General features: G+C 50.8%; 1 protein-coding gene across 4 annotated transcripts in view; it reads left to right on the forward strand.

Moving 5' to 3' along the window:
* RIMS3 (regulating synaptic membrane exocytosis 3) overlaps positions 1 to 12,759 on the forward strand; it is a 41,340-nt gene that overhangs the window by 13,951 nt on the left and 14,630 nt on the right. For 2 of the 4 annotated variants that reach the window (XM_025983737.2, XM_025983738.2), the window contains exons 2-3: positions 1,940 to 2,116; positions 7,671 to 7,917. In XM_025983737.2, coding sequence (XP_025839522.1) covers positions 7,701 to 7,917 — 217 coding nt within the window. In that variant the 5' untranslated portion in view covers positions 1,940 to 2,116; positions 7,671 to 7,700. Of the gene's footprint in view, positions 1 to 167; positions 291 to 1,939; positions 2,117 to 7,670; positions 7,918 to 12,759 lie in introns of those variants that run through there. The other 2 variants (XM_025983739.2, XM_072723703.1) reach the window with 2 other exon arrangements.

The following is a 12,759-nucleotide window of genomic DNA, read 5'->3' on the forward strand; positions in this document are numbered from 1 at the left end:
CCCTGCCCAAAGCTGCTTGTCCTCCCTTGCCTAGGCTGGGTGGGCCAGGCTGGGTGGAGGAGAAGTGGGTCAGCTCGGTAGCCATGGTGACAGCAGCTGCTCCCTGCCAGCCTTCTCATCTCCTCACCACAAACCTCACTGAGGAGCTCTTTTGTCCGGCCTGCAGGGATGGGGGCCAGGAGAGTGGTACTGAGGGCTGGAGCGGGTATGAGTGTGTGTGTATTCAAGCTCACACGAGCGGCTGCTCAGAGCTGGTGTGCATGCCTCAGCCAAGGGAACCCAAGATCCAGGTAAGATACTTCCCACTTCCCTGCCCCCTGAAGGGATGGGCTCTTCCCGCCTCTCTGGGCTGGGCAGAGGCCAAGGAGAGGGGTGTGTGTATGAGTGTGTGTGAGTGTGTACACATATATGAGTCTGCAAACGCCAGTGACTGTCAGTGTGACTGCTTCTGTGTGCCTTTGTCTTGGGGGTGCATGTGCATATCTGTGTACACATGTGATTATGTATTTACGGGTATATCATCTGTCTGGGTCTGTATGGTGTGTGGTCATACATTTGAAATTGAGTGCCCTACGTTTCTCCCTGTGTGTATATAGTGTTGTGTGTGTGAGTCTGGCTTGGGAGAGACAAAGGTCACGTAATCAGGAGGGAAGCTGGCCTGGTGCTCCGCATGCAAGCTGGGTATGTTCCCTTGGCTCAGCCTACCTCCCCCACCGTGTGCCAGCCCTGTCACCTACCCATCTTTTCCTGAGGGGGGAAAGGAAATGCTGGAAAAAAGAGAACCCTTTTCCCCTTCTGTGGATGCAGACACTGGCGTCTGGCATGGGCCCAGATTGGTGTAGGAGATGTGGTGGGCAGCCTTGGTGCTGGATTAAGGTTGGGTCGGGGGTCTCAAATGCCAGACCCGCATCCAGTGAGGGACGAGGAGCTGAGATGCTGGGAGAGATGAGTATAGCCTTACATGCCAGCTTCTCACCTCGGCTGAAGGGCACAGATCCCATGCCATCCCGGGCTCTGCGTAGAAGCAGCCCGGGCTGGAGTGAGAGGTGATTTTGGATTCTGAGCCTTCCCATGAAGTGGCTGCACCTGGTGTGCAATCCAGACCAATAAGCATTAACACCTGTGCAGTCCTTCACAAAGGCACCGGTATGAGCAGTAATAGTGGAGTTGTTGCCCAACTGAACAGTTAGTACTGTACCGATGCTTATTTTGCAACATTTCATCTAAGACAGGCATTATTATCCCCACTCTGGAGATGAGGAGCAGTAGGCTTGAGGGGTTTGTTAAGGAAATTGCCCTGGGTCATACAGCTTGTTATGTGACAGATCTAGGTTTTGAACCAAGTCTGTCTGTCTCAAAAAGACCAAAACAAAAACAACCTCTGTTTTTAATCACAGTGTTTTCCTGTTCTTCATTATCCCATCTGACACCCAGTCCAGACTGGAGAGTGCAACTGGGTCCAGGTGGCAAGTAGACTCATCACATAGAAGAAGAGATGGAAATTCAGGGAAGTTGAATGACTTGCTTAGGGTCATATGGCTAGAGGTGGAGCCAGGAGTCCCCCCCAGCCCCCCCCCCCCACATACACATACTGGGCAGGGACACAGACCCCATTAGTCAGGGAGGACTGAGGAAGGAAGGATAGGGTCTAGAGCTCCTTAGCACTTGGACCTCCATGTGTCCCTTATGTCTTAAAACTCTTAAAGTTGTGGGGGGGCTTCAGCAACAGCAGTTTGACATTAAGGTGCCAACAGGAAGATTAGAGGACCCAGGAGCTGGGACAATTTTACAAAGTAGGAAACAGAATCAGAGAGTTTAAATGATTGTCTCAGCATCACACAACTATCCCCAAAGTCTTTTTACTCCACAAGCTACTGGAACCTCTTAAGGACAGATGTTTTCACTAGCCCTTCCTCTAAACTTCCCTCTTTCCTTCCAGATTCTTATCACATCATCTCCTTGTGGGACCTACCCTGACTGCCTTTGCCTCCTTTCTTGGAAACTGGTGTCTGGACAGAAGTGACCTAAAGCCTCGTGTAAATGCCCTAGGGGTGTGCTGTTGGGAGGGGCACAGCCCCCTGTGATGTGGAACACCACGCTCAGATTCATCAGTTCAGTGAGTTTGGGTTTTCTTCAAAGTGGGGAGGAAGGGCAGCCTGGGTGGCTCAGCGGTTTAGCACCGCCTTCAGCCCAGGGCATGATCCTGGAGTCCCAGGATCAAGTCCCACGTCAGGCTCCCTGCATGGAGCCTGCTTCTCCCCCTGCCATGTCTCTCTCTCTCTCTCTCTCTCTCTCTCTCTCTCTCTGTGTGTGTGTGTGTCTTATGAATAAATAAATAAAATCTTTAAAAAAAAAAAGTGGGGAGGAAGCACCTACCAGGTGATGTGGGATCTGAGAATTATGAGGCTTGAGTTGGAGCTTTGGTTTTGTCACCAACATTTTGTGTGACCCTGGGTGTGTCTCTTTCCCATCCTGGGCTTTGGTTCTCACTCTGTAAAATGAAAGACTTGGGCTGGAATAGGATTGGCAAATCTATTTTATTTTTAAGATTTTATTTATTTATTCACGAGAGACACACACAGAGAGAAAGGCAGAGACATAGGCAGAGGGAGAAGCAGGCTCCATGCAGGGAGCCCAGGGTCTCCAGGATCACATCCTGGGCTGAAGGCGGCGCTAAACTGCTAAGCCACCTGGCCTGCCCAGCAAATCTATTTTATTTTATTTATTTGTTTATTTATTTATTTATTTTCGCAAATCTATTTTAAATCATGAGCCAATTCTCACCAGTTGGTACTAGAGCTATGTTGAGAGGGATTCTGAGGTTAAATCTGGCCTTGATGGGAAAGAGATGGATTAGTGATGTCTACTGTGGGGGGACCTTCCAGTCTATCACCCTCTGACAGATTTCTTGGTTTCTTCTGTTAGAAGAAGGGTGGGTAGCTAGGTTTATCTTGGGCTTTCAGATGGCCTCATTGACTTTCAAAAAAGGCTTATGATCTGGTTAGACACATGGTCAAAGGGACCAAGGGGCCTGGGTAGCCCGGCAGAGCCCTGAGACCCCTATTGTTAGGATTCAAGAGATGGTTCAGAGGGCTTGGGTACTGAGACTCCAGGGTAGAGGCAAATTTCCACACCTGGAAAGAAACAGTAGCTTCCTTCCTTGAGGACCTTGGAGGGTCTCTGCTGGCATGGAGCTTTGGCAGGAGTGGGAATAGTAGTCCTTGTCCCAGGAGAGGAAATCTGAGCCATAGTAGTAGATGCTGCTGTGGCAGTAGATGGGAGTCATCGAGAGAACTCTAGAGTGAGGTCCCCATGACCTGGTGAGGAAGTGTTCCCTTCCTTGGGGAGCCGTGAACTGGGCTGGCAAAGGGACAGCCATGCTCAGAGGCAGGGAATTATTGAGGTGACTTCTGTAGGAAGGAGGTAGTTCATTTAACAATCCTTCAGAGCCACCAGTCTATGAGGTGCTGGGTTCTGTGCCTTGCTGGCTGCTCCCCACTCCCCCATTTCTGCCTGCTGCTCCTTTCCCATCTCTATAGTGTCATGGCTCAGGAGTCACTGTGAGTAGGACGTCCTCCTCATAGTGACCAGGTGGCCAGCTCTGTCTCTTTGTCTTTTTTTTTTTTTTAAGATTTTATTTATTTATTCATGAGAGACACACAGAGAGAACTAGAGACACAGGCAGAGAGAGAAGAAGGCTCCCTGCAGGGAGCCCGATGCGGGCCTCGATCCCAGGACCCCAGGATCACACCCTGAGCTGAAGGCAGACACTCAACCACTGAGTGGCTCTCTGTCTCTTTGTCTTAACTCCCCTGGAGCTAGGCCAGCTGTCAGAGAAGCAACTGGAGCCCCAATTCTGAGCCTGCCAATGCAGTATATGTTCACAGGCTCTGCTGTCTAGTTAAAGGGCTTCTAGAGATCACCTAATGCAACTTCTTTGTTTTACACACAGGTAAGGAAACCAAGGCCCAGAGAAAGTGACACAAGGAGTCTGTATACATTCTAATCCCACTTCCTGATTCTTACTTCTCTCACGCCACCCAATCCAGCACTCTTGTACTAGGGGTCAGGCCTCAAGACCTTGGGTCCACTTTTCCTGTCCCCTTGGGGGTGGCCTATCTGGCAAGACCCTCTGAAGCATTCATCAGCTCACCAGGCCCTCTGGGTGATCCCTGGGTGGTTAAAGACGAGAAAGTGGCTCCAGATGGTGCTGAGTCCCGGATGTCAAACCATCTGCTTGTCAATGTCATTCATTATTCATGAGGAAACATGAGCCCCTGGGTTGGCAGGGTCAGGAATTTTGTCCCATGCCTTCCTCCCTGCTCAGCTTTGGGAGTGGTACCCTTGAGCTTCCTGTAGGCTTCGCTGGGGAAGCACTTGCTTCTCCAGCTGTGGTCTGGGTAGGGTTCCTTCTGCCCCTCACATGCTCATGCCAGCTGTGAAAACCTGGGCCAGAGAGGTTTTTCTCATCAGAGATTTTTTTTATTTTTTATTTTTATTTTTTTTTTTTTTTAAGGTTTCCAAAGAACCAGAGACTCAGGGCAAAGGCTGAATGGGAGGGATGGGCCCACACCTTTGAGTGAGCTCTGGGTTGGAGGGGCAGGAGCTGCTGAGTCTGTCTACATCCTTTTTTTTTTTTTAAGATTTTCTTTATTTTGAGAGAGAGAACACATGTGAACCTTCAAGAGTGCGCAAGTAGGGGGAAGGGCAGAGAAAGAGAGAATCTCAAGCAGACTCCCTGCTGAGGTGGGAGCCTGAGAACTTGGGGCTCCATCCCATGACTCTGAGATATGACCTAAGGCAAAACCCAGAGTAGGATGCTTAACCGACTGAGCCACCTAGGTGCCCCTATGTCTTCATCTTCTTGGGAAAAGGAGACCTAGGTGTGAGTCCAGGTGCTACAATTTCTTAGCTGAGTAGGATGGGTAAGGCCTTGACTTTTCAGAGACTCAAGTTTCTCATCCTGAGACATAGAGATTATGTGGCATAGAGATCACCACACACTTAGTAGAAATACTTTAAAGAGCAAATTAGGCTCATGTTGTAAGCCCTCTCCCACCACCCACCAAAACACCATGCAAATACCAAAAAAAACCCACACAAACTGGCACTAGAATTGGAAACTAAAGAGAAGAGATCATCATAGGCCCAAGTCCAGGGGGACTTTCCATTAGCTGCAAGGTTAATGGGGGATGGATAAAGAAATATAATACGGGGCTCTGCATACATCACAGGGTGAGTGAAAACAGTCCAGACGACCACAAAGGAGGGAGAACACAGTTTTGACTCATCCCCACTGTCAGCCCCCATTTGCCTGGTTGGCAGGAGCCACGCTGACCAGGAGGCTAAGTGGCTACCATTCACAGCTCTCTGGGGACTGAATCCTCTAGAGTGGCCCCTTCCCTTCTCCCTCATTCTTCTCCACCCACCCACACATTTCAACTATGTCCTTTTAGAAAGTCAGATTCCCTCAGGGTGACAGGCCTGAGGGCAGAGGGTTAAGCAGAGTGACCTGAGCCCTGGGATCAGGAGCTGCCCTGGGAAGAGCTCTGTAGGCAGAGACAGAGCTGGGAAGGGCTGTAGGCAGAGCCCGCAGGATCAGCTGCTTTTCCTATACTCTGAGCAGAGGACACCCACTGCTGCATTGGACTTTCAGCCAAGTTGTAGAGGCCAACAGCTGGAGATCCCATCTCTGTGCAGAACTGAGCTATGGATGCCTGCTGCCCCACTCCCGCAGAGTGGCCCCCAGTGCCCTCTGTCTTCCTAGCCCTCATCAGAACTGTCTGATTTAATATTTAATTACATAATCAGTTATTTACTATCTGCCTCTCCTCCTGGACTGGAGGCTCTGGGAGGGCAGGACCAAGTCAGCCTGGCTCACTGCTGTATCCTTGGCACTCAGCATAGGCCTTGGAATTTTAAGAGCGTAAATATTTGTTGAATGTAGCTTTGGAAAGGAATTTGGCAATATTTTCCAAGAATCAAAGAAATGTTTATATCCTCGGTATCAGTTGGGATGCTTTTGGATGTAACAGAGAACACTTGATTCAAACTGGCTTAGCACATTATCTCCCATAACTGGAAGGGCAGAGAAAGGCAGGCTCCTGGGTGGCCTGAGGTCCTTTCTGTTGCTGTGCTGCACTCAGCGACACTGGCTTCCTCCTAGACCTGGTGCTCTCTAGAGGGAAGGGTCTTGAGGGAAGAACTAGGGCAGGGGAGAGAGAGACCCTACCTCTCTGATAAGCATGGAATCCAACCCCCCCCCCCACCTTAAGTCAGATCTGGCCAACTTAGTCATATGCCTGCCCTCGGACCAGTAGTACGTACAAAGGTGAGTGCCACTCACGGATTGGCTTGAACTAATCCAGATCAGCCTCTGAAATGGGATGGGGTGGTACCCAACAAAACCAACCCTCTGTCAGGAAGCAGGGAGGGAGAGTGGACGTTGGAGACGCTCCCAGCAGTATCCACACCCAGCCCCCTCACTCTGTTTCTGGGAATCAATCCTAAGGAAATAAGCGGATCCAAGCAGCATAGAAAGATGTTTATAGCAGCGTTGTTTAAAAGGCAGGAGAGAGGGGAAGAAGTCAGACCTGATCTAAGGGGTCACTGTATTGAAGTAGTTAAGTCAATTATGCTCCCTCTATACAGTGGAATATTCTGGTGGTATTGAAACGTTAATACCATATGTTAAAACATGTTAATGACTTTGGGAACCACTTGTGATATGATGTTAAATGAAAAATACCAGGGTGTAAAATTGTATTGGCAGTATGAGTTCCATTTTTTTAAAGATTTTATTTATTTGAGAAAGAAAGTGAAAGAGAGAGAGAGAGAGAGAGAGCACAAGCAGGGGGAGGGGCAGAGGGAGAAGCAGAGTCCCAGCCACATGCAGGGCTCCCACACATCCACAGCCCAATGCAGGGTTCCGATCCCAAGACCCTGGGATCATGGCCAGAGCCGAAGGCACATACTTAGCCACTGAGCCACCCAGGTGCCCTGAGTTCATTTTTAAAAATGCATAAGAAAGACCCTGGGAAGGAATGGGGTAAAACACCTCCAGTGGCTGCCACTCTGTGGTGCGCTTAAGAGTGACTTGTGCCTCCTTCCTTAGACTTCTCTGTGCTCCCCCTTAGCGGGAGGTCCCCTTCCATAGTCCCCGCAGACTGGGGCCAGTTTTGCTCTCCCTGTTCTTATTATTGGCTCTGAAAGTAACCACACCTGCTAAATATTTACTCCATGCCTGACACCGTTCTAGGCGCCTTCATTCACATGCTCTAATTTAATCCTTACGACAGTCCTATGAGGTAAGTGCTTTTATTTCTCATTTTGCTGAAGTGTTCACTGAAACCCCAAGGTGCTTGGTCACAAGATGTGTGTAGAGGCCTTTAGAATTCGAGAGGGGGCTGTATGACTCCACAGCCTCTGCCTTCACTGCCAAACCAGGTCACTTGCCAGGACAGCCGTGTGCTAATAAGAATATTCTGTTCCATTTATCGAGCCAGACCCCGTGTACACTCTTGACATTTATTTATTTACTCGATCGCTACAGCGTCAGGGAGGCCAAGTGACTCACCCAGGGTCACACAGCTTGGTGGAAGCGGTGGGCTGCAGGAGAGTAGCCCCAGGGCCTGAAGGGGGACCCCTTTGTCTCCCGCCCTCCTCCACAGGTTGCCTGAGGCCTTGCCTCCCCTCGGACCATGTTTAACGGGGAGCCGGGTCCGGCCTCGGCCGCGGCCTCCAGGAATGTGGTCCGGAGCTCCAGCATCAGCGGTGAAATCTGTGGCTCCCAGCAGGCTGGGGGTGGCCCCGGGACCACCACAGCCAAGAAGCGGCGCAGCAGCCTTGGAGCAAAGATGGTGGCCATCGTGGGCCTGACCCAGTGGAGCAAGAGCACACTCCAGCTCCCCCAGTCCGGTGAGAGGGCCGCGACGCGCAGGGCCTGGGTTGGGGCCCCTTGCAGTGACAGGGCACCCAGGGAATGTCCTCACACCCACCAATATCCATATAGCACTTACTGTACACCCAAGTACTGGGCCTGGGACACATCCTGACTCACTGAATCCCCGCAAACTCCACAAGACAGGTGCTAAAGCACAGAGAAGGCAACTGAGCTGCCCCAAACTACAGAGCTGGTGGGTTAGTGAAGCCTGAACTCAAACCCCAACAGCCGGGCTTCTGGGTTCGCACTCCTAAACTTTACGCTGCACTACCTCCACGCACAGACTTACACATTCATCATCAATCATGTATTTATTTAAAGATTTATTTATTTATTTATTTGAGAGAGAGAGACAGAGAGAGCATGAGCAGGGAGGAGGGGCAGAGGGAGGAGCAGACTCCATTCTGAGCCGGGAGCCATGTGGGACTTGATCTCAGGACCCTTGGGATCATGACCTGAGCTGAAGGCAGAGGCCTAACCGACTGAGCTAACCAAGTGCCCCTCATCAATCATCTATTAAACAGCCATCGTATTCCTGACACCATGCTAAGTGACACAGCTTCCTAAACACACATCCACAGGATTTAGTCGCACCTGTGTTTTCTGAGTTTCCTGAGTACAAATGGCCACACGAATGTCATTACAGGCGTACATTACAAGTCACAGGACACACACACACACACACACATATTTTGCGTAGTCATAGAGATAGTGTGCTCAATTGCTCAGGAAGCCATCCCTACTGCCAGGAAAGCATATTACGGTCATTCCCACTGTTTGTGGTCACAATAAAGCCAGTTGTGCACATCACACAAGAACAGCCCTCTGAGTACTAATGCACAGACCCAGATCATAGAGACATAGTTACACATATGCATACACAGCAGCCCGTGGTCACAGAAACGCATTGCACGTGTATATGCACATATCTCATGAAGCCACATTCACACACACCTTAACAGCTACATCCTGAAAAATACATTCTCTCAGACACCTAGTTTTGGAATCCTAGTTATGCCCAGACCGGCGGGGGGTGGGGAGGGTGGTCACCTACTTTGTCACACACAGTCACATTGGACCCCACATCACAGAGGAGCCAGCCCTCCCCTCCAAGACCTCCTCACTTTGTGGCATCAGCCCAGACACCAGCTGGTTTTGTTTTAAAATCTCTTCCTGCTTATTTTGTTCAGTGTAACAACTTCCCCAGGAAACCTTCAAATAGGGCAGCTGGATGGGGGTGGTGAGGGGGCGGGGGCGCCAGAGGATCCAGAGAGAATGCTCATCAAGACTCCCAGTTGGGGCTGAGGGTGGGAGACTTTTCCAGGCCTTAAAATAGATTTTTACAAAGCCCTTCACAGGAGCACGTGGGATGGTCTTTTCCAGCAATCAAGCTGCGATGTGGTTTCTGGCTCAGGGAAATGCTAGATGGGGAGGGGGCTTGAGATTATCCATGCCCCAGGATGGGCATGGCCTCTGTGAGCATGCAATACAGGCCTGCACTAGGGAATCAGGGAGATGGGGATCCAGGAGTCGGGCTTGTAAAGGACGAAGGGGTGGGATTAAGGTCAGGGGATTAAGATTAGGTTGAGGAGGTATTGGGCCCCAAGAGTGTGGCTTCAGGAGACCAAGCCCTGCTGATCTCCAGCTGAATGCACCTGATGCAGCTTCAGACCCAAGGGCCTCTTCATGTCCAAGCAATTTGGACAGACGGTCATCCAAGGTCAGGGCCGGGGCCTGAGTCACTGGGAGACCTTCTGGTGGTCTGCCTGGGGCTATTCACCTACCCAGACTCCACAGTCAATGGGCAGGGATTGGAATAGATGCCAAGACCTCAAGCTTCCAGGGGGGATGGATGACGATAGGGCTTCTGGATCACTTGTCTCCATCGTATGCAAGGGTGCAGCTGGAGGCCTGGAGCCGGAGCCAGGTGGATGGCCCAGATGCCCTTTTAACTGAAAGTCTCTGTGAATCATCCAATCTTTCAATGTGAGAGCAGGGAGGGCCCCTTTGGGATCATCTAGTCTGATTTACTCATTTTATTGATGAAGCATTGGAGCCTGGAGAGGAGAAGGTATTTTCCTGGAGAACAACTTGAAATTGGCCTTCAGAGCCACGCCCTGTCATTTGCTAGTTGGATGATGCGGGCATGTGACTTCATTCCTCTGAGCCTGCTTCCTTGATTGTAAGAACAAGATACCTGCCCTTCAGCATTGTCCAGGGAATTACAGGAGACAGGGTATGCAAAGCCACCCACCCTCTTGCCTGGCACATAGTAGATACTTGGTAAATTGTTGGTGTTATTATTGGCCATGGTTACGCAGTAGGACCAAACAAGAAATGAGTTCTCTAGCCCCCACAGCTCTGCCCCTTGCTTGTGGCATACTCCTCTCTCATCTATAATTCTTTCTCCCCATTTTCTTCCTCCCCAGCTTTGAGGATGCCAGTGTCCCAGCTTGGAGCCCCATCCTAGATAGGAGAGTCTGGCCCCAGAGGGATGTATGGGCTGACTCGTCATGGGCAGTGGCCCTGGAGACTCTGTTCTGGGCACAGATCCGAGCAGGGTACTCCTACTGCCCCCAGATGGGATAGCTCATTCCCTGCAAGGCTGGACTGCGTGAAGTGGGGAAGAACTCCTCTTCTGGACCCAGTCTTGTGAGCTTTAGGTCTGCCCCTCTAGGGGCTTTCCTCCCCCTGATCTGTCCATACTCCGCATTGGCTCCAGCTCTACCCTTCTCTTCCTCTTTGTTTCAAAGCCTCTGTGTTTTTTTTAAGATTTTATTTATTTTTATTCATGAGAATACACAGAGAGGAGAGAGAGAGGCAGAGACCCAGGCAGAGGGAGAAGCAGGCTCCATGTAGGGAGCCCGACATGGGACTCGATCCCAGGTCTCCAGGATCAGGCCCTGGGCTGAAGGTGGCTCTAAACTGCTGAGCCATCAGGGCTGCCCTCAAAGCCTCTGTTTTAGTTTAGCTCCCATGATATCTCACCTGGACTATTGCCCCAGCCTCCTCTCTAGTTCTCCTGCCCTTTCCTCTTTATTCCTCACATTTTCCTCAAATGGCCTTCCAGAAACTCATCCTGAAACTTTAGAGTTTAGTTCTGGTTCTGTAACTCCCCCATGGGACCTTGGGAAAGTCACATTCCCACTGGGTCTCAATTTCCTCTTCTGTAAAATGGAGCTATAAAAACTACCTCCCAGCTTCCTTCTATTTTTTTTTAAAGTTTTTATTTATTTATTCATGAGACACACACACACACACACACACACACACACACACACAGGCAGAAACACAGGCAGAGGGAGAAGCAGGCTCCATGCAGGGAGCCCGATGTGGGACTCGATCCCCGGTCTCCAGGATCACACCCTGGACTGAAGGCACACTAAACCACTGAGCCACCCAGGCTGCCCTCCCAGCTTCCTTCTAGATCTAACATTCTCTAAGTTGTAGGAGCAAAGGTGAGGGGAGGAGCAGAGCTTTGGAGTCCCAGGACATAGGTGGTTCTGACCTGGCCTTAGGCTGGGTCTACTCAGGGCCACCCTGGGCCATTCCAGCCTCTGCCCGAATGGAGCTTCCCTTTTCAGTACCAGGGACAGCGGCTCTTCCCACCTGGGCTCTGGAGAGGAGAGGGCTCAGGATGTTCCAGGAGATGCCATGGGGAGTGCTGCTGAAGGCTTTGCCTCTCCCTTGCATGTGGTGGGACAGATGGGTTGGTTCCTGGAGTCTTTCAGTCTCCAGGCACCACAGAATTATTGCAGGCAACTTGGCCCAGTTCTCTAGAGAGAAAAACAGAGACTACATAAAGTTACTCCCCAGATCAACAGTTCAGACTGGACAAGTATGAAACCAGTAGATGAATTTTCTCCGACGTCGCAAGAATGTTCTTCCTACCCAGAAGACATGAAGTTTAATCTCTGCTGAATCACCTCTCAAACCAATGTGGACTTGATGTAGAGGAGTGAAAAGTAGACTGTCAGTAGACCAGGAGAATGTGGGCCTGGAGTCTGGCTCCAGCCCTATGAGTATGTGGCCACCTCATCCCCCAATGGCAGCAGGAGGCTAGTGAGATGTCTCTAACACTTCAGGATTCTGTGACACCCCTACCCAGGGGCTCACAATGGGTTGGGTGGGTCAAAGAAGGTAAATTTTCTCCCAAGTGGGTCTGAAGAGGGGTATTGGGGCCATGGGGTGGTGAAGCTGTGGCTTCAGCTCAGGGTATGTGTTGTGGGGGGAGGGGCTATGAGGAGAGAGGGTGACATGCAGCTCCCACAGACCCATCTGTCTCCTAACTGAGTTAGAGGGGATGTGGCAGTTAGGAGCCAGGGCCAGGGCAAGTCCCCTACACCTACCATCATTGCCCAGTCCTCTGTGTGGTGGGTCACATACCATTTTTGAGTTTGTATCTCTGTGTGTGATCGAGTGGAGGGGTTCAATCCAGGGGCTATGCTGTGACAGTCACATGTATGCGGCAGAGTGTGTGGTGTGTATGGATGACTAAGACCTGGCAGGACTGTTTGTGACTGTGCCCGCTCTATGAACCTACATGACCTGACTTGTGAGACCGCTGTCCTCATATGTGATTGTTTGCACTCTGCTTGTGTGAAAGAAATACATATGAGCCAAAGTGACTGTATGTGTGCATGAGAGAGAGAGGCACAGGTCAGTGGTCTCATTGACTTGTGGATAGTAGCCATTCCAATATCCCAGAAGCTGGGCTGGTTTCAGAGAAGACCTTCCTCCTCACCACCAGCCCACCCCCCTCCCAGTCCCCCCATCGCATCGCCTAGTGATGCCAGCCCTCTCAGCCTTCCCTCCCC

Source organism: Vulpes vulpes, chromosome 10 (genome assembly GCF_048418805.1).
Source record: "Vulpes vulpes isolate BD-2025 chromosome 10, VulVul3, whole genome shotgun sequence".
Lineage (NCBI taxonomy): Eukaryota > Metazoa > Chordata > Mammalia > Carnivora > Canidae > Vulpes > Vulpes vulpes.